Source organism: Mauremys reevesii, linkage group 27, assembly GCF_016161935.1.
Source record: "Mauremys reevesii isolate NIE-2019 linkage group 27, ASM1616193v1, whole genome shotgun sequence".
Taxonomy (NCBI): domain Eukaryota; kingdom Metazoa; phylum Chordata; order Testudines; family Geoemydidae; genus Mauremys; species Mauremys reevesii.
In genome coordinates, this window is record NC_052649.1 from 6000165 (window position 1) to 6018861 (window position 18697).

Below are 18697 nucleotides of genomic sequence, written 5' to 3' on the forward strand. Positions count from 1 at the left end.
GGAAGGAGGCTGCTGCTGCTAGCTCTGGTGTCGGCAGGCAAAACAAAATAGCCTCCAACGGCTATTTGTTGAGATAATCATCTTCAGAGATGCTGATTACTCGACAGGGGAGGGGGCCAAGATGGAGGCTAACAGGGGACGGACGAGAGGAAAAGGGCGAGAGAGACAAGGATGGAGGCGGATGCATCACAGAGAAGATTCTGATCACAACCTCCCAGCTGCTCCCAGTCTGGAAAGTTTGACAGCAGCCATTCCTCCCTCCATGACTGGGGTCGGACCTGAGACGGTCTCCTTATTTCTCCAGCTCCTGCTCCATCTCCCCATCCCCTTCACAGAGATCCCTTCACCCATCGGGATGTAGAAGGGCTATGTGTCCATCCCACATCGGCATCAGGCAACAAGCCATCCTCTGCGACAGAGAGGGCACTGCTGGAAGGAAGTTCACCACATTGGAGTCCAACCTCAATGGAGGCAACATAGTCCAATGCGGACAGGGTGCTGGGCTAGGAATGAGGAGCCCTCTGTGCTAATCCCAGCCGTGCCACTGATCTAGGGGAAATCTCTGTGCCTCACTTTCCACTCTCGTCTATTACACTGTACACTCTCTGGGGCAGAAGCCATATATATGCAGCATCTAGCACAATGATGCTCTGATCTTTGTCAGGGCCTCAAACATAATATGGTCGGGTATTACATAGGTGCTGTTAAATAAGGTTGTTTTCCCCCCTCTTTAGAAAGGGGTTTGGGGGATCCCCCAGAATGGGACCCACAAAAGACAAGGCACTGTCATGAGGCAGCTCAGGCTGCTGCAGTGCCTGCTAGCACAGCACCAGGAGAGAGCCGAGCCCGGAGCGGCATATCTATTTTTCACTGCTTTACATATTACACGCAGTGGCAGCTGAAATCTTCCAGCATGTCAGTTAAAGCCTTAAAATGAAGTGACCCGAGAGCAGAGCCCCGGCTGAAGTGTAAACAGCATGATTCCATTAACATGTGCAACACATTTTCCCTATTGATTTTAATGAATTTAAATTCTGTCTCATTTCTTGGGATGCGGCATCCACTCTAGTTCCCGCTCCACCAACACCGTGCCATCGATCCGGGCGCTGTGCCGTGCTTGGAAATCTCCCACACAATCAAGCCACAGAGCCCCTCCCTTCAGGGATACCCCCACTCCATCTCCCTAATGCCACCGCCGCCTGGAGCTGAGCCACCCCAGGCTTTGATCAGGACATCTCTCCCCAGCCCAACAGCATCAGCCATCGGCAGGGAGACCTCGGGGGTCTTGCAGCAGTGCTGCATCTGCTGGGGGTTCAGTAGTGGGTGCTCTTCCCTCTGAGTCCGTATCAAACTGATGCCCATCACTGTTTCCTGCAGGGCAGTTAGCGATTCAGTAGGGGGCGCTCTTCCCCTGGAGTCAGTGGTGCTAGCAGGTGCTGTGACTAGAGCAGGGGCAGGCAACCTATGGCACGTGTGCCGAAGGCGGCACGCGAGCTGATTTTCAGTGGCACTCACACTGCCTGGGTCCTGGCCACCGGTCTGGGGGGGGCTCTGCATTTTAATTTAATTTTAAATGAAGCTTCTTAAACATTTTAAAAAATGTATTTACTTTACATACAACAATCGTTTAGTTATATATTACAGACTTATAGAAAAAGATCTTTTAAAAACGTCAAAATGTATGACTGGCACACGAAACCTTAAATTAGAGTGAATAAATGAAGACTCAGCACACCACTTCTGAAAGGTTGCCGACCCCTGGACTAGACAGAACCCAACCATCTGTGGTCATTAATAAGCCCACAACCTTTTTTTGCAAGGGCAGGGATATTATCCCAGGAATCCTGCTGGCCTAAATTGCCCCAAGGGGATGCGTCTTTGCCTCCTGCTCTAAATTGTACTGCAGTGCTGCTGCATGGCTGTTAAGCAGCTGCCATGTCCCACCACTGAGGTGGCTGCATTTCAGTGCTGGGTGAGCAATCCCTGTATAGAAGTAGCTGCCATGCCACTCCCCTCCGCCACAGAGTTGCTTCTCAGGGATCTCTGTATAACCAGATGCCTCATCTCACGCCAGAGGTGGCTGCACCTCAGCAATGAATGAGCAATCCTTGCATGAACAGCTGCCCCATTGCACCCCAGAGACGGTTGCATCTCTTGAAATGAATGAGCAATCCCTCTTTAAACAGCTGCTTCGTCTCGCCCTTCAGGCGGCTGCATCTTGGCCCCAGATGAAGTGACTTGAGCGTATCTAACCTCAATTATTCAAACGTCCTGACTATATATTTGGACCCAGGGGTCTTGGGTAACTGGGGGAATTTTCCTCATTGCTGAGGGACCTGTGACCCTGTCTCAGATAACAGGGAGTTGTGGATAATTGAAGGTCAGATAATTAAGCTCGCCCTAGATGCGAGAACCTTGCAGGATCCCTGAGGATGCAACCTGCTGTAGCTACACCCTTCATTATCAGCAGCACTCCCTGCTCCAGAACACTTGAGGGGAGGGGGAGGAAATGCTGCTTCCAGCTGTGAGCTCAGCCTATGCCACCCTCCCCTTCTCTCTACTCCAGCAGTGCTCCTACCATCGCTCCCGGATCCAGCCTGCCTGCAAGCTCCTCATCCATCCCCCTCCTCCTGCCAGGGCCTTTTCCAATTTGGCTGCCGCCCGCAGCACTTGTCCAGATTAAGAAAACGCTTCCAGCCAGCTGTTAATTTGTTAAATAAAACTGTCAATCAAGGGGCTGTGGCTGCATCGGGGCAGAACCATTCTCACAAATGTGGACACAGGAGAAATTCCTTCCCCATCTCTCCCGGGGCCTCTCCTAAGGGGCAGCACACCAGCCAGCCAGCCAGCCCACCCCACACCATCCATCACTGCCCACCCCAGCCACACATGGGGCAAGCGCTTCAGACCCCAGCTGGGTCTAGGTGCAAGGGGAGACCTTGTGTAGTTACCCCTCCCAACACACCACTTTTTTGTCCATTTTCTACTGAGATTGCAAGCTCTTTGGGGCAGGGACTTGTCCTCCGCCAGAGCCCTGCCTCCCCCGGCCCTCCAGCCATGAAAATGTTCCTGCATGGGGGAGCAGGCTTAGAGGGGGAACCAGGGGTACTGCTACCCTGAGCCCTCCCCACAAATGCCAGGCCTGGGAAAACCCTTTGGTTCAGGCCCACCTGCAGCACTCACAAAAACAGGGCACAAGTGCCTGTGTGCTCAGGGCTGCCCCCTGCTGGCAATGGTGGCTGGCAGGGGGATTCCATTAGCACAGCCGCATCCTTCCTACCCCCAAGCCATGCAGGGGAGGTTGATGCTATCTGTGGGGGCAGGGCAGGGGCCAGAGGAGCTGAGGTTGCAGTGGGGGGAGGGAGGGAGAAGAACAAGACCCCGATCCCCCCCCACCACACACACGCTACCACTCCTCCGGCTGTGGTCGAAAACAGGCTGGAGGGAGAGGAGTGGATTGTTCTGAGTGGCGGGGTAGATTGAGATGGAAGCAGCTCAGGGGCACTGAATGAAATGCTGACTCCTTAATTCCCCTCCACTCCTGGCAGCTGCAGAGCTGCATTGTAACCTGATTCATTTCTTTCTACTAAAGCCGAAACCTCCATGGAAGTGGGGGGCGGATGGTCAGAGCAATTGCCAGAGCAGTGAGATGCCCCCTACCCACTCCCCACACTGTGCCCACAGAGGAAAGAGAGTTAACCCATTCTAGACAGGGCTGCTCTGAGCTGGGGGGTGAGGGCTGGACTGGAAAGCCAGGGGGCTGCAGCAGTTCAGGGTGCAGGGTATCGCCAGAGCCGTGTGCGGGGAGCCCGGGGCAGAGCTAGCGAAAGACCTCCCATGTCTTTCAGCTGAACCCCAGGAGGGACGCTGCGGAGGAGACACTGATGCCCTGGGTAAATCCGGAGGGGCCCCTCTAGGGAGCCCAGCCTCTCCGATGATGCCCATTGAAGCTCAACTGTTCAGACTAACGCAGGCAACTCAGTGCCCAACCTGCAGCATGACAGCTGCTGCCCTCCTGCTATGTTTACTCGGGGCGTAGCTACCCACTACCAGCTTCCTTCCCAGGACCGAAATAACCCACTGAGGCCAAACTGCAAGGGGAAACCACAGAGCCTTGGCCAGGCTGATGCAGCCAGTCGGAAAAGAGAGCGGGGCGGTCACAGAACACGTGTGCACCACGGACGTGCCCATCAGCTCAGTGCACAGGCCTGTCTGGGTGTCCCCTGTGACACTGACATGGTTCCCGTCACAGCAGGAACACGGCTGGCTCATGGCAGCTACGCCTCTTTCACCCAAACCTTGGTAGCAGGGCGGCCATTCTCTGAGCACCCCCCTTGCCCTTTCCACTCACCCCCGGCAGGCCTGTTAAGAACTGCACACATGGTTGGGCTGGTTGAATGAGGAGTCACTAAAACAGTTCTGAACAAACCCCAGGAACCCAAAATAAAGTCCATCACCACACAGAAATCCATACTCAGCTCCGGGTCTCCTCTCACAGCCAGAGCTCTTCTGTGCCAGTCTGTTCTCACAGCCCCTCTTCCTACCTGGAGCTTAGCCCTCTGGCACTAGCCTCGAGGCTCCCAAACGTCTAGGCCCCAACTCCATCTGGGTTTCCAAAGAGGAGCCCCCAGGTTCTTTGGGCTCAGGGTCTTCCCTGCAGGAGCCCTTCAGACACCCCACAGCCCCTCTTCACTTTCCGGCACGAACTCCTCCCCCACATTGCAGGCTCCTGCTGCTTGTTATAGGGCAATCTCCCTGCTTTCCCCCACGTGTGGCTCATTCTGCACTCGGCCCCGGCCCTTTAGGGACAAGCAGCCCTGTTACAATCTTCACGGGGCTGGATCACATGTGTGGGTGTCGCATGGAAGCTGCATGGCTCTGGTAACCTTTGCAGAGTCCCATGGCAATCACGGCAGCCTTGAGCGACTGGATCACACGCGTGACCTTCAGACAGAGCCACACGTGTTGTGTGCGGCATTTACGCGGCTCTTGGCATGACCTGCAAACAGGTCGTGTGCGGCTCTCACGGAGTTCTCACCGCCCTCTTCAAACCGATGGCTCACTTCTGCCTCACCTGCCACTTATGTGGCATTTCAGAACACACATGAGCTATGCTAAGGTCACACAAACCCACAACCACCCACCTGCCATCAGGGCGAGAGAGCAGCTTAGTGCAATACAAACCCCCCGCGACACTGGGCAGCAACACCCCACACCGACTCACCACAATCTGCGTCTCATTATCTGGCAGGGTGTCAATGGCCAAGCTGCCTCCTACCAGGTCCTGGCTGATGCGGGTCCCGTCAGTCTCCAGCAAACTCTCCTGAGTTTTCCGCCTCCAGCCCAGAAGCTTTGTCCCTGCTCCCCGCTCCAAGGAGCGGCCGTGGAGGTGTCCTGTGGAGCACACATGGGAAGGGGAATCAGCAGGCCTGTGGCAGAAGGAGCCAGCGAGGTAGAGAGTCTAGGTCCAGGATCAAATGCCACCTTTTACTCCAGGGCTGTAGATTCGAATCCACCCTGATGACCCAAAGGGGCTGTCATGTGACCAGGAGAGATGAGTTTGGTGTCTCAGGCCAGATCTTAGAGGACATCATCAATGAACACCTGGGCCCAAGCTAACCCCCAGCAGGTGGGCCAGGGACTGAATGGGCTATGGGAGATAAATTTAAGGGCTTGGACACCAGTGATGAGAGCAGTAGAAATGGGGCCCATTGGCAGGGTTTTGGGGAAAGGGGGTGGTGAACAGGGAGGCTTGCTCTGCCCTGTGAAGAAAGCAGTTTCACCCTCCGAGTCTGCCACGCCAGCCCTTTTCACCAGCTCCCCCGACTACCCTCCCCCTCGCCCTCCCAGAACACAGAGTGTAGGAGAACCCCCGGGAATGCTCAAGCCCCTAAGGGGAAGGCACTGGCTATTCACAGCAGCATTACACTACAGCCTACAAGCCACAGCCGAGATCAGGATCCCATTGCGCCAGGCACTGCCCAGGCACAGAATGAGAGACAGCCCCTGCCCCAAAGAGCTCGCAATGGGTGGGGAAGGGAAACTGAGGCAAAAAGCAGGGAAAGGACATGGCCCAGGTCACCGGCAGAGCTGGGAGGAGAACCTAGGAGTCCTGCCTGACTCCAACTTCTATGCCCTAGTCACTGGGCTACAGTGATGTAACCCACAGTGGACTAAGAGCCACTTGAAACTGCCAGGCACCTGACCTCACCCCAGGGACCTCCCTTCAGCCAGTCCCGCCCTCAAAAGCTTCTGTGCCACCCACTGCAGCCTGGACACCCAGCCTGGGCACCTCCTGGCATGCCAGCGCTCCGCTGCCAGCTGGCGTTCAGTCATGTGGTGAAGGAGAAGGAGACGTAATGGGGTCATCTGGGGAAGACCTCCCTTTGAAACCATGACAAGGTTCCAGGTCTGTGAGATCACAGAGGGAACAAGGGGGGGTGGCTGGGGCTGGTTGGGGCTTTAGGGACCTCTAAAGGATTAGTAAACCTGCCTTAGAGTGATAGACACCAGGAGCTCAATCTATTCAGTTTAACAAAGAGGTTACGAGGTGAGATCACAACCTACAAGTACCTCAGGGGTGCAATGGCGGGAGACACAAAAATTTGACAGGGGCTCTTCAGTCTAGCTGAGGAAGGTCTAACCCGAGAGGATGGCTGGCAGTTGAAGCTGGAAAGAAGGTGTAGCATTTTAACCATGAGAGTAATTAACCACTGGAACAACTTGCCAAGGTTTCTTCATCCTGGGGAATTTTTAAATCAAGGTTGGATGTTTTTCTAACCGATCTGCCCTGGGAATTATCGGAGGACGTTCGAGGGCCTGTGCTATACAGAAGGTCAGAGGAGATGATTATAAACGTTCCTTTCCGGTCTTGGAATGGCTCTTTATGGACGGGTGGAGAGCAGCGAAAAGCCAAGCCCTGGGTCAGCACAGACAGGAGCCCTGGAGGCAGCTGACGTCAGAGGGGTTATGGAGGAACAGTCTTAATAGCATAGTTCACTGGTTACCTCTGGCTCCCACAAGCCTCCTCTTTCATTATGGAGACAGGTCAGGGATAGGGACAGCTCCACACGGCCTTTCCAGGGAGCTGCCGATATGCAAATGAGCCAACCGTGTCATTTGCATAAAACATCCCACAGGCAGCGGACCAAAAAGTGGCTCCATTAATGATGGGGGGGGGGGGAAGGAAGGGGGCAGCTCTGCCCTGGGAGGGGCTTCCCACCTCTAGCTGCTGATCCAGCTGCAATTGAAACCAGCAGCACAGGGGATGTGATGGGGATGGCAGCAGAGCTCCCAGCTGGGCCTGGAAAGATCCCAGTTTGGCCACCTCTGCACGGGTGATCAGGAGGCTCATGTGCCCACGGGCCATGCCCTGGGGTGGCTTGCTGAGCACAGGTGCCCAGGGTTGCCATCTGTATGGCACAGGGGAGATTCTGCCCGGGGGTCCCCTGGAAAGGTGCAGGGAGGAGGGAGCCTCCCCGGCGGTGCATGGTTCCCTGCACTGCCCCTCCCCACACTGTGTAGTTGTTTATGCTGGAAAGGCTGCCTGGGCCTCTGGCTGAGTAAGCCCTTCCCCTGTCAGCCAGGGCATATGGACAGCGTGTACCGAGCCATGGGGCCGCATGCCAGCTGGGCTTGGGGGTGGTGCAGGAGTGCAAAAGGCGCTTCGGGACATTGAGTCTCTGCAAAGAGCCCCACGGGTTAGTGCTCAGATCCGGGGAATGCCACAGCCAGACCCCCAATCCCTGTACACTCACACCCGATGTGTGCCACAGTCAGACCCACAACAGCCCCCTGCACGCTCACACCCGTGTGCCACAACCAGACCCACAACAGCCACCTGTACGCTCATGCACTTCTACACCCAGTGCAGAAACTCACAATCACATTAATGATACAGCCTTCGGCAAGTCCACTGCCAAAAACAATGCAAAGACAGCTGACATGCACGTGCAAACCTACACGGGACTCTGGCGCACAGGAACACAAAGCACACACAAACATTGATGCAGGCAAAACAACCCAACACATGTATATCTTTAACTCTGTTTAAAAAAAAAAAACTGACATGCAAAATACATACACTCAGCAGCAACTCACAAGACAAGACATACACACGCACACTCCCTGCCAAAAGCCCACAAAACCCACCTCCTCAAAACACTGAATTCCATACAAACCCACAGACATTCACACCCATTCCTGGCCACTCAGACTTTACAGCACAGTGTAGGTGGTGTGACATGTCTTGCACAAAGGCACCCTGGGGCAGGCTGCGCGAGCAGGGTGTGTTGGCAGTTTCTCACTGGTTTCACTGGGCGCGGGGTCCTTCCCGAGTCACACCCCTCTGGACAGTCCATGCCCTTGGAGCCTCCGGGCATGGGAAGGCATTCCAGGCCTAGCAGCCCTGCTCCTGTCCCCCTGCCTCCATGGGGCAGGGATGCCGTAGGGCAGTGAGAGAGTGAGGTCAGGCAGCTAACGGACTTGCTAACGAGCTCGCTGACTCCAGGCCCTGTGGGCGGGCTGGGACACTGCCCTGGCCACTTGGACGATGGCCCAAGCCGCAGCCTGTTATTCTGGGACGTGCCCCTCCCAGGGACTGGCGCAGTCTGGCTTCTCCGCGAAGCCTGCACTTAGCCGGCCACGTGAGCTCTGGGGAGAGCTGGGTCCCATGGGCCAGGGGCCCCAAGAGGTCAATAAGGCCTCAAGGGGGGCTGTCCCAGTGGTGCACAACACCTGCCCTGCCCCACTGCTAAAAGGGGACCCCCCCACAAACTGAATGGGAGGGCTCACCGCATGATGCCAACTCCTCCCTTCCCTCTCCAATGCAGGGAGTTCCTACAGCCACCAGGAGGTGCTCCATCCACAGCCCTAGCGAACCGAGCCCTCCACCCCCCCACCCGCCTGGGCAGCCAGCTCTCTTCCCCCCGCACCCTCTGCTTCTCCAATTCCAGGCCTGTCCTGATGGCACTGGTTGGATTTAGGATTCACTCGGGCAGGCTCCATCAACGCAGACCGCAGCAACTGCTGGACCCCCAAGTCCCTCTTCCCATGCCCCTCGATGGGCTCCCCACGCAACCAGCTCCATCAGTGCCCCTCACTCCTGACCCGCAGCCCCTCCTTCACTATCCCTACACACACGCTGCTCTGCTGATGCCCCTCAGCGTAATTTGCTGCGTGGTACCGAAAAGCGGCGGGCGCTGAGGGTTGTGATCAGACACCGTGGGATTAGGGCCCGGCTGTGGAAGTGTCTTGCATGAGGGCTTCTGCCCCAGCCCTCGCACCTGGGAAGCCTCGAGCCCGCACAGTGGCCTCGGGCTCTGGAGAGGGTGTCACTCCAACTCGCAAACAGCGGCAGGCATTTTGCAGCTCCCAGCTGCTCAACTCCCCTTGCACAGGGCTGCTCGCAAAAAGCAGCTACGTCCTCGCACGGGGGCCTTGCCTCCTTGGTTAGCTGTGGGAAACTCCACCCAGCTTACTTGTGTGTATGTGGAGGGGACCTCAGCAGTGGCCCCTGCTGGCCGGGGAGTTTCCCCTCAGGATGAGCCTGAGCAGTGAAATTCAGATCCAGTTGCTGATCTGGACTTCCTCTGAAGTAGAGAGAGTTTGGGTCAGTTCTGGCTCAGATCCATCATATGGAGATGGGCCAGAGCCAGGAAGTTCTGATCCAGATCCGAACTTCACCCAGACATCGAGAGAGATTGGGTCAAGGGGTTTTAGCTCAGATGTGTTGCCCAGAGGTCACACAAAGAGATCGGGGCAGAGGCTTCTGATCAACTAGTCTGACCTCTGACGTGACATAGGCCAGAGAGCCTCTCCCTCCTGCACTGAGATTTAACCACAAGCTCATCCTTCTCCTGCTATAACAGCACCAGCCACAGGTTCTGACTCTGTCACCAAGCCCCCTACGAGACCTAGCTGACTAGCAGAACCCCTCAAGCCCTCCTTGTCCCTGACCTGTCTTGTCTCCTTATATATAACAATAATATATAGCTCGTGTAGTGCTTTTCAACCACAGAGCTCAATGCACTGCACATATTACAGATGGAGAAACTGAGGCACAGAGCAGGGACATGACTGACCTGAGGCCACACTGCTGGTGTTATGCTAGAAGCAGCTGTGCTCTCAAATGGCATGTGGAAGTCAGGGCTTGAATCCCACCCCTGAAGTCGAGGTGGCCTCTATGGAGACCCAGCTTTGAATCCTGCTTCCCCTCCTTGGGCTGCCCACCCAGGCCCAAGGTTCAAATCACCAACTCCCTTCTCACAGACAGAGGCCCGACATGTTTTCATAAAGCAGAGCCTTCCCCGCGCTTTGGTTTCAATTAGGACCAGCTCTAACAAGCCTTGATTAACCGTCACATATGAGCAAGCAGCCCACGGAGGCTCCGATTTCCTCCACAAACCCCTTCCGACTGCAACATGCTCTGCTCCTTCCGCACCTAGATCTGTAAATGTCAGCAGCAGCCTGAGATGCAGCTAGTACAACGTGACTGCATATTGAGAGAGACACTCAGCCTCCCCACAGCTCTAGGATGGGCCCTAGAGATGGGAGCCAAGAGTAGCCCAAAAATACCCCAGCATCTTAAACAACAGGCCCCAGGTAGCCACCAGAACCCATTGCTCCCAGCTCAGCCAGGGATCTCCCATCCCATGCCCCTTCTTGCAGACAGGCGACGTGCTGGGAAGAAATTTGCCTCCACGCGGCACCTCTTATCCCAAGCCTCAGGAGGGGATTGCGTCACTCGCCACTGAAAATGCGGCCAGCTCTGGGGTGGGACGCACTAGCTGCTAAACAGGGCATGGTGGGAAGCGAGGGAAGGACCCCACCATAGAGGGATGGGAATGTCTAGGCTCACACATTGGGAATCTGGCCAGGATACCAGGCTCTCACTGCTCCCAGGAAATGCCTCTGGGCATTCAGCTTGGGCCCCCGATCCCTTAACCCAGATGCTGCACACAAGCCCATGCCAGTCGCAGCGGGCACCCCCCTGCCTCCATCAGGGTCCCTCTGGGGCCTGGCTGCGATGCACAATCTGTGCTGCGTGGTGAAGGGAGGTACCCGACTCCCGCACCAAACCTCCTCCCCTCCACCCCCACCCCCCGGATCATGCTCCCCAAGCTGCACCATGTTTACTCTTCAGCGTCCAGCTCTGGATTCCTTCAAACAGCTTCCCCATCCATCAAACTGACACCTCCACCACAGACCCGCAGGGGCCTGCCCAGATGCCCCCCCACACCCCTGACGCACTGGGAAGCAGGGGAGGCCTCAGGATATTTGATTAACAACTGTGTGCACCGCCCACCCTCTGCTATTCCAGTCTAGACACAGCCCTGCTGCTGCCCCTCAGAGCTGACCTGCTTCTCCTGCTCTGCCCAGAGAAATCTCAGAGTGTGACCTGGGAGAGCCCTCAGCCTCAGATATCATCAATCAGAGCTGCTCCATCCACTTCAAATGGGGTGGTGCCCATTCACACCAGCAGAGGAGCTGGCCCAAGCCCCCAGGAGCTGGGGTGGGCGGGGGGCAGTGGTGTCCTGTGACCCTTCCAGTTAGCCAGCAGTGTGGGGGTCTGATCCACCCCCCACCCCTGTACGTGTGCAATTCACCTCTGAGCCTGCCGTCTGGAGCCATGCCACCTGCCAGGCCATCACCCCAGTGGGCCAACCCACGGCCGGATTCCCCCAAGATTTACCACTTACATCATAGCCCCGCCACCTCTGGGCTTCCTGCATCAGTTATGAATGTAAAAAAATGGCTTGAGCCCTGGCACCTCTTTCATTACGAATTAAGCATGGTTTACATTACCTTCATGCCAAGATTCCACCCGGGGGAAGAGTGGGCTCCGTCTGCTTTTGCCAGCCGGAGTGTCTGTGCCCTGCCCCAAGGGAGGTGGTGGGCATGCAACAGCCCTTGGGAACACAGAACTGTTTATGGAGGGTCCCTAACTATCAGCCTGTCAGGACCCATCTTATTGACAGTCTGTAACTGGCCTGAAGGTCTGTGGGAATGAGGTAGGTCTATCCACCGAGACGCTGCCTGAGTGCTGGGTCAGGCGTCTAAGATTCCCAGCCTCCTGGCTGATGCCTGAGAGATGCTGGCAGTTCATCAGGTCCCCCATGCAGCAGGGCCCTGGGTCTTAGCGGCTACCAGTGGAAGAGGAGGAGATGCTCCGGGTTGGATCCCAAGCTTCATTCACACACTGCTGGCTCCCCCATCCCTACGAGCCACGTCTCCCACATTCACTGGGCCGGTCACACCCATGGAGATAAGACCAGCCCCTGAGCTGCTGTAAACGGCTACAACCCTGGCAACTTACATCTGTCAGGACCTGGCCCCTAGATTCAGTACCATAGCTGAGTTACACTGAATAGATCCAGTGTCTCTGGGCACATTTCTGTATGCCCATCACCGTGGTATTCAGCCACTTTTTTGGTCATGGGTGGGATCTTGCCTGTCTATTCACTCCTCTTCTCCTCTCCGTGTTTCCCCACTTTGACCCACAATTTTGCCCTCTCTGAGTGCGGAGGGCCCTTTCTGCTGTGATCAGCCATGATCTCCCTGCTGCCCTCCTTCCAGCATGTTACTCTTTACCTTGAGCTCTGGAACCCATGCTCTAGAACCTGGACCATGTTTCACAGGATCCACGCTACACCGGCTGATACCCCACTCCCCTTCCCACAATTCCTGTCAGCCCTTGGAGCCTATGCGCCGTTCTCCAGCATGAAGTATGATCTAGAACCCAACCGATCGCAGTGACTGCTCTAGAACCCACACTGCCACCTGTTTCCTATGCTTGGACTCAAACCAAGATCATCTGCCCAGCTCTTTGGCTCGCTCTCACTGTGGAAACACCATGCAAACCCAGGACTCTTCTGTCCAAGTTGCTGGTCACGCCATCCCCCCTTGCATCCCTCCCCAATTCCAGTTCTCTCCCAACCCGAGGATGGAGCCCCCTCTATAAAGAGGAAAAGCTGGCACTGTCGAGACCACAGCACAGATTCCCTCAGTGCTGCCTCTTTCATAACCAGCCTCTGCTAATAACTTCACGCCAGGAAGTGGTGGGAGGCTGGGCCAAGCCACAGGTCTCCAAGGCTGGCTTGATGTCGTGTATCCCTCCATGCTGCCCGGCACTCTGAGACCTCGCTTAAAGGGCCAGACAGACAAGGATCAGGACTGTCTCCCTTTGAGAGGAGACAGATGAGAGGGGACAGGCTGAGAACCTACAACCTTGTGCCAGGCAGAGAGGGGAATAGATCATAGCAACGTAGGGCTGGAAGGGACCTCAAGAAGTCACGTGATCCATCCCCTACTTGAGTGTAGCCAACCCTAACATGTGCTTGTCAAAGGGGTCCTTAAAAACCTCCCATGATGGAGATTCTCCAACTTCCCTAGGTCACCTGTTCCCGCGCCTCACTATCGAGTTAGAAAGCTGTCCTGATATCTAACTTGAATCTCCCTGGTTGCAAACTAAGCAGATTCGCGGGGCACCTGTACCCCCAGCCCCGCCACGCGTGGGGCACCTGTACCCCCCAGCCCCGCCACGCGCGCAGGGACGCTGGTGCACACTCCCATTTGCGCACAGTGACCCTTGTGTGCACACCGGACCTGCCAAGTCCCACTCGGGTAATTCCCCTCCACCCACGCTCAGGGGGCACCCGTGGCGGCGCTCTCCCTTCCCTGCCCCCCCTCGTCGCTCGCGCTCAGCCACACACGCCTTCCCTCGTGTGCCCGCTCACGCGCATTTGCCCCGGCACTCGTGCCCCCAACCCTCCCCTGCCCGTCCACTTCCACGCACGCCGGTGCACTCTGCCCCGTCCACGCCGTACCTGCCTCCAGCCTGCCGCGAGCCTCCCCCGCGGCCTCGCGCAGCAGGGCGAGCAGCAGGAGGACCCCCCATCGCATCTTGGGGGGCGGGCGCGGGCTCCGGGGCGCCTCTTCCCCCCCCAGCCCTGGCTCCTCTCCGGCCCCCGGCCCCGGCCGCCCAGGCTCGGCAGCGCTGGGATCGGGCGAGCAGCGCCCTGTCCTGCGGCTCAGCAGCGCAGCGCCCCCGCGGACCGGACCGGGGCGGTGAGGGGGGACGGGACGCAGGCTGGGCTCGCCCGGCGGGGGGACACGAGCCGCCCGGCGCTGCTGCTGCCCGTGCTGGAGAGACTGAGCCGGGGAGAGGGAGCGCTCGTGCCCCCTGCTGGCGTCTGGGTACCATTGCTGGCGTGGGGGGGGGGGCGAGAGCCAGAGATGGGGGTGAGACCCCTCCTGCCCCAGCTCCCCCTCCCTTCCCACTGCTCAGCCACCCACCCCTGTGCAGCCTCTGGCACCTCTCTACCCCTCCCTTTCCTCAGCAGGACGCCTGGGTTCTGTTCCCTGCTCTGGACAGGGCAGGGGCTCTAGTGGATGGGGGACATGCTGGGAGCCAGGACAGCTGGTTTCTATCCCTGCTTCAGGGAGGAGAGTGGGGTCTCTAATGGGTGGGGGGTGCTGGGAGTCAGGACTCCTGAGTTTTGTCCCCAGCTCTGGTCAGGGCATGGGGTCTAGTGGGTTAGAGCAGGAGGGGGAGGTAGGAGCCAGGACACCTGGGTTCTCTGCGGGCTCTGGCAGGGGAGTAGGGTCTAGTGGGTTAGAGCAAGGGGAGGCCTCTGAGTCAGGACTGTTGGGGTCTACTCCCAGTACTACCACTGAGTCCCTGTCTGATGACAGGCACATCCCTTCTCCTCTCCCTGCCTCCTACTCCCTGTCCCCCAGTTGTATAACAAGGGATAGCTAACACGCCAACTTCCCAGGGCTGGGGAGCGGGGGGTGTCATTGGAAGCAATGGTGCGTGATATTTCCCCCAGCTGGAGAACAAACCAGACACCAGAGTCCTTTTACACTGGCAGGGATGGTGAAAATAAAGCAGTTGCCTGCTTCTTCCCCACAGCAGATTTGCAGGGAGGAGGGAGCGCTCTGGGGAGCCAGCCAGCCCCTTGGTGGGCGAGTTGGATGCTTCCGATCCAGGCAGAGGGTGTCAGAGCAGCACTGGCAGGAACAAAGCACTAGCTGATAATGCGACAGACTGTAGTGCTGCCCCTTGGGAGCCAGGCAGTGGACCCCCGCCCCCCCCCAGCAAACATCTATGATCTTGTTCCGTCAGCTAAACTCTCAGCTGGAAGCTCATGCACAGAACATGGGGAGAACTAGGTTCAGCTACAAATGCTGCTTGGCTCCAAAGGGAAAGGAAAGGTTATGGGGACACTGCTTTCCCCCCGTCGCCCACTCACCCTTGTTCAAGCTGGGCAGGGTCAGAAGGCCTCTGTAAGCCTGAATTCAGGCAGAGGTGGGGTATGGGGGTCAGCAGTGTCAGACAGACACCCCCTCATTGCACTAGATGAATCCTCCACTGACCCTGCCAAGATGAATGGCTGATCCCTCCTGCCCCCAACCTTGCAGCCCCCTCCCTGAGACCACCTCTCCATTCAGGGCTCGGCACCATTGACAGGCATGTGCAAACTGCTCACTGCGCGGGGCCTCCCCGTGCAGGTTAGGATGGGATCTCTTCCTTGCTCCCCAGGGCCAGCAACCCCCCACCACAGCTTGGAGCAGAGTCCCAGCTGAGTTCCTCAGAGCTCTGAGGACAAGCCCCAGTTTGAAATGGGGAAGTCAGTTCCATTCAGCACAGGGGCTTTGCCTTTCCAAGGGTTGGCACTACCTGCTACCCAGCTCCTATACCCCAGCCTTCTCCCCCTGCAGGGAGATCTTGCTCAGGAAAGTTCCTGGGAATTTCCTCCAGAGCCTGGAATGGAATTTACAAGTGATGTGTCCCCATGAGTGGCAGGCAGAATATGCTCCTGGGGGGGCTGATCTGAAAATGATCTAGAATCATAGATTAGGGTTGGAAGAACCTCAGGAGGTCATCCCCTATTCAAAGCAGGCCCAATCCCAACTAAATCATCCCAGCCAGGGCTTTGTCAAGCTGGGCCTTATAAACCTCTAAGGAAGGAGATTCCACCACCTCCCTAGGGAACCCATTCCAGTGCTTCACCACCCTCCTAATGACATAGTTTTTCGTAATATCCAACCTAGACCTCCCCCACTGCAACTTGAGACCATTGCTCCTTGTTCGGTCATCTGCCACCACTGAGAACAGCCTAGATCCATCCTCTTTGGAACCCCCCTTCAGGTAGTTGAAGGCTGCTATCAAATCTTCTCCTCTTCAGACTAAACAAGCCCAGTTCCCTCAGCCTCTCCTCGTAAGTCATGTGCCCCAGCCCCATAATCATTTTTGTTGCCCTCCATTGGACTCTCTCCAGTTTGTCCACATCGTTTCTGTAGTGGGGCCCAAAACTGGACACAATTCTCCAGATATGTCCTCAACAGTGCCGAATAGAGGGGAATAATCACTTTCCTCGATCTGCTGGCAATGCTCCTACTAATGCAGCCCAATATGCCATTAGCCTTCTTGGCAACAAGGGCACACTGTTGACTCATATCCAGCTTCTCATCCACTGTAATCCCCAGGTCCTTTTCTGAAGAACTGACGCTTAGCCAGTCAGGCCCCAGCCTGTAGCAGTGCATGGGATTCTTCCGTCCTAAGAGCAGGACTCTGCACTTGTCCTTGTTGAACCTCATCAGATTTCTTTTGGCCCAATCCTCTAATTTGTCTAGGTCACTCTGGACCCTATCCCAACCCTCCAGCATATCTATCTCTCCCCCCAGCTTAGTGTCATCCGCGAACTTGCAGAGAGGGTGCAGTCCATGCCATCCTCCAGCTCATTAATGAGGATACAGTATTGAACAAAACCGGCCCCAGGACCGACCCCTGGGACACTCCGCTTGATACCAGCTACCAACTAGACATCGAGCTGTTGGTCACTACCCATTGAGCCTGACGATCTAGCCAGCTTTCTATCCACCTTATAGTCCATTCATCCAATCCATACTTTTTTAACTTGCTGGCAAGAATACTGTCAGAGAAACCATATCAAAAGCTTTGCTAAAGTCAAGATGTATCACGTCCACCGCTTCCCCCATATCCACAGAGCCAGTTATCTCCTCCTAGAAGGCAATCAGGTTGGTCAAGCATGACTTGCCCTTGGTGAATCCATGTTGACTGTTCCTCTCCTCCAAGTGCTTCAAAATGGATTCCTTGAGGACCTGCTCCATGATTTTTCCAGGGACTGAGGTGAGGCTGACCGGTCAGCAGCCCTCGGGGAACCCGAGCAGGGCCCAGCCATCCAGATTCCACAGAGCCCAGCAAACCCTGAAGACTGAGGGCTGGATTGTGGCGCTCAGACAAACCTGATGCCCAAACCCGTAGCGCCAGCTCTGTGGGACAGGAGGCAAACCCAGCAGCGCGAGGGCTTGGGGTGAGAGACGCTCTGACAGGCTAAAGAAAGAAGATGAATGGGTAGAGCCACATGGCAGATGAGCAGCAACCAGAACCAGTGCAGCAATTGATGAGGATGATTAATAACCCGGCCCTGTCTCAGATGGATTGGGCCAAGCCCGGAGTCCCAGTGCCTTGATTAAACAAAATAATGATCCAATCCGGCAGACACCTCCCACCCCCTCCAGCGCCTGCCCCCTTCCCCCAGGAGAGGATTCAAGCTCTGGAGGGAATTAACCCTCTTTCAGCTGAGCCAGCAGCAGGGTCGAAGCCCCTGGTTCAGCAGTGAGGTGAATTTATCTCTTGCTTGTGGCGCATCAAAGGCTAAGGGGGCTGGGTGGAGTTGGGCAAAGCGTGGCCAGAGGCTGGGCAAGCTGCCCCCTTTCCCCCAGACCAACCTACTGCTTCAGCAGTGCCACCTGCAGCTCCTCCCTATTCCAGCCCTGGGCTCCCCTGCCCTCCACCCCTCTCCTGATGCTCCTCAATCCCAACCCACAGCCTCTTCTGCTTTCAGCCCTGACTGGGGAAACTGAGGCACCAGGGCACAGTGACTTGCTCCAGACCTGGCTGTTTACGGAGTGACCTCAGGCATTCGCTACTCCTGGTTCAGACAACCCCCACTGAAAGCGGAACTGGAGTTCCCTGGATCTGGGACATACTGACAGGAAGCAAACCTGGGTATCCACAGTTCTAATGCTCCCATCAGCCCATCCTCCTCCTCCCAGATGACTCCCTGAGGGTCTGAGAGGCTCCCTACCCATCCCTGGCCGCTCTTCCATGCATGGGGCTCTGATGACAGAACTGGATTACCTGGAACTTGCTCTGACCCAGGCAGGGATTCCCCCAGGAATTGAAATTAGAGGCAGTTTGAATTTCCAGGGGGTTGGAAAGTGACTAATGTAGCAACACTGTAACTAATTGACCACTGCGGGGGGGAGGATTCAGGGGGGGTGTACAGCCCCCCAAGGGGGGTGTAGGGAAATCCCTGGCTCAGCCAGCACATGACTGCCATTAGCTCCCCCGCAACCCAGACACCTGTCTGGTCTGCAGACAGCAAGAGGGCGCATGCAAGCCAATTGCACCATCAGACGCTCCCTTTTCATTAGCTTTATCCATAAATCAATTCCTTTTTTTAAAAGGCAGATGAAGAATCCCTTCAATCTGAGCCGCTCTGTCATGTCACCGGCAAGGGGGCTGGCTAGTAGCCGCGACTGAGAGGGAGGGCAGGCGGGGCTGGGCCGGGATTCAGTTCAGGAGGGCTTTGCCAGGAGGTTAGGATCCAGATCCGACCCCTCTCTCCCTAGGCTTCAGGAGTGTTTGGAACTGGACTTCCGGTTC

General features: G+C 56.6%; 1 protein-coding gene across 5 annotated transcripts in view; it reads right to left on the reverse strand.

Moving 5' to 3' along the window:
• Positions 1–13980, reverse strand: part of PLXDC1 (plexin domain containing 1) — a 54191-nt gene extending 40211 nt beyond the window's left edge. For 4 of the 5 annotated variants that reach the window (XR_005591641.1, XR_005591642.1, XR_005591640.1 and 1 more), the window contains exons 1-2: positions 13827–13902; positions 5225–5394 (exon numbers count right to left, since the gene is read on the reverse strand). Coding sequence is in view for 1 of the 5 variants with exons in the window: in XM_039516969.1 (XP_039372903.1) it covers positions 5225–5394; positions 13827–13902 (246 nt within the window). In the remaining 4 variants the exon portion in view is untranslated. Of the gene's footprint in view, positions 1–5224; positions 5395–13826 lie in introns of all 5 variants that reach the window. The other variant, XR_005591639.1, reaches the window with a different exon arrangement.
• Between the last annotated feature and the right edge of the window lie 4717 nt (positions 13981–18697).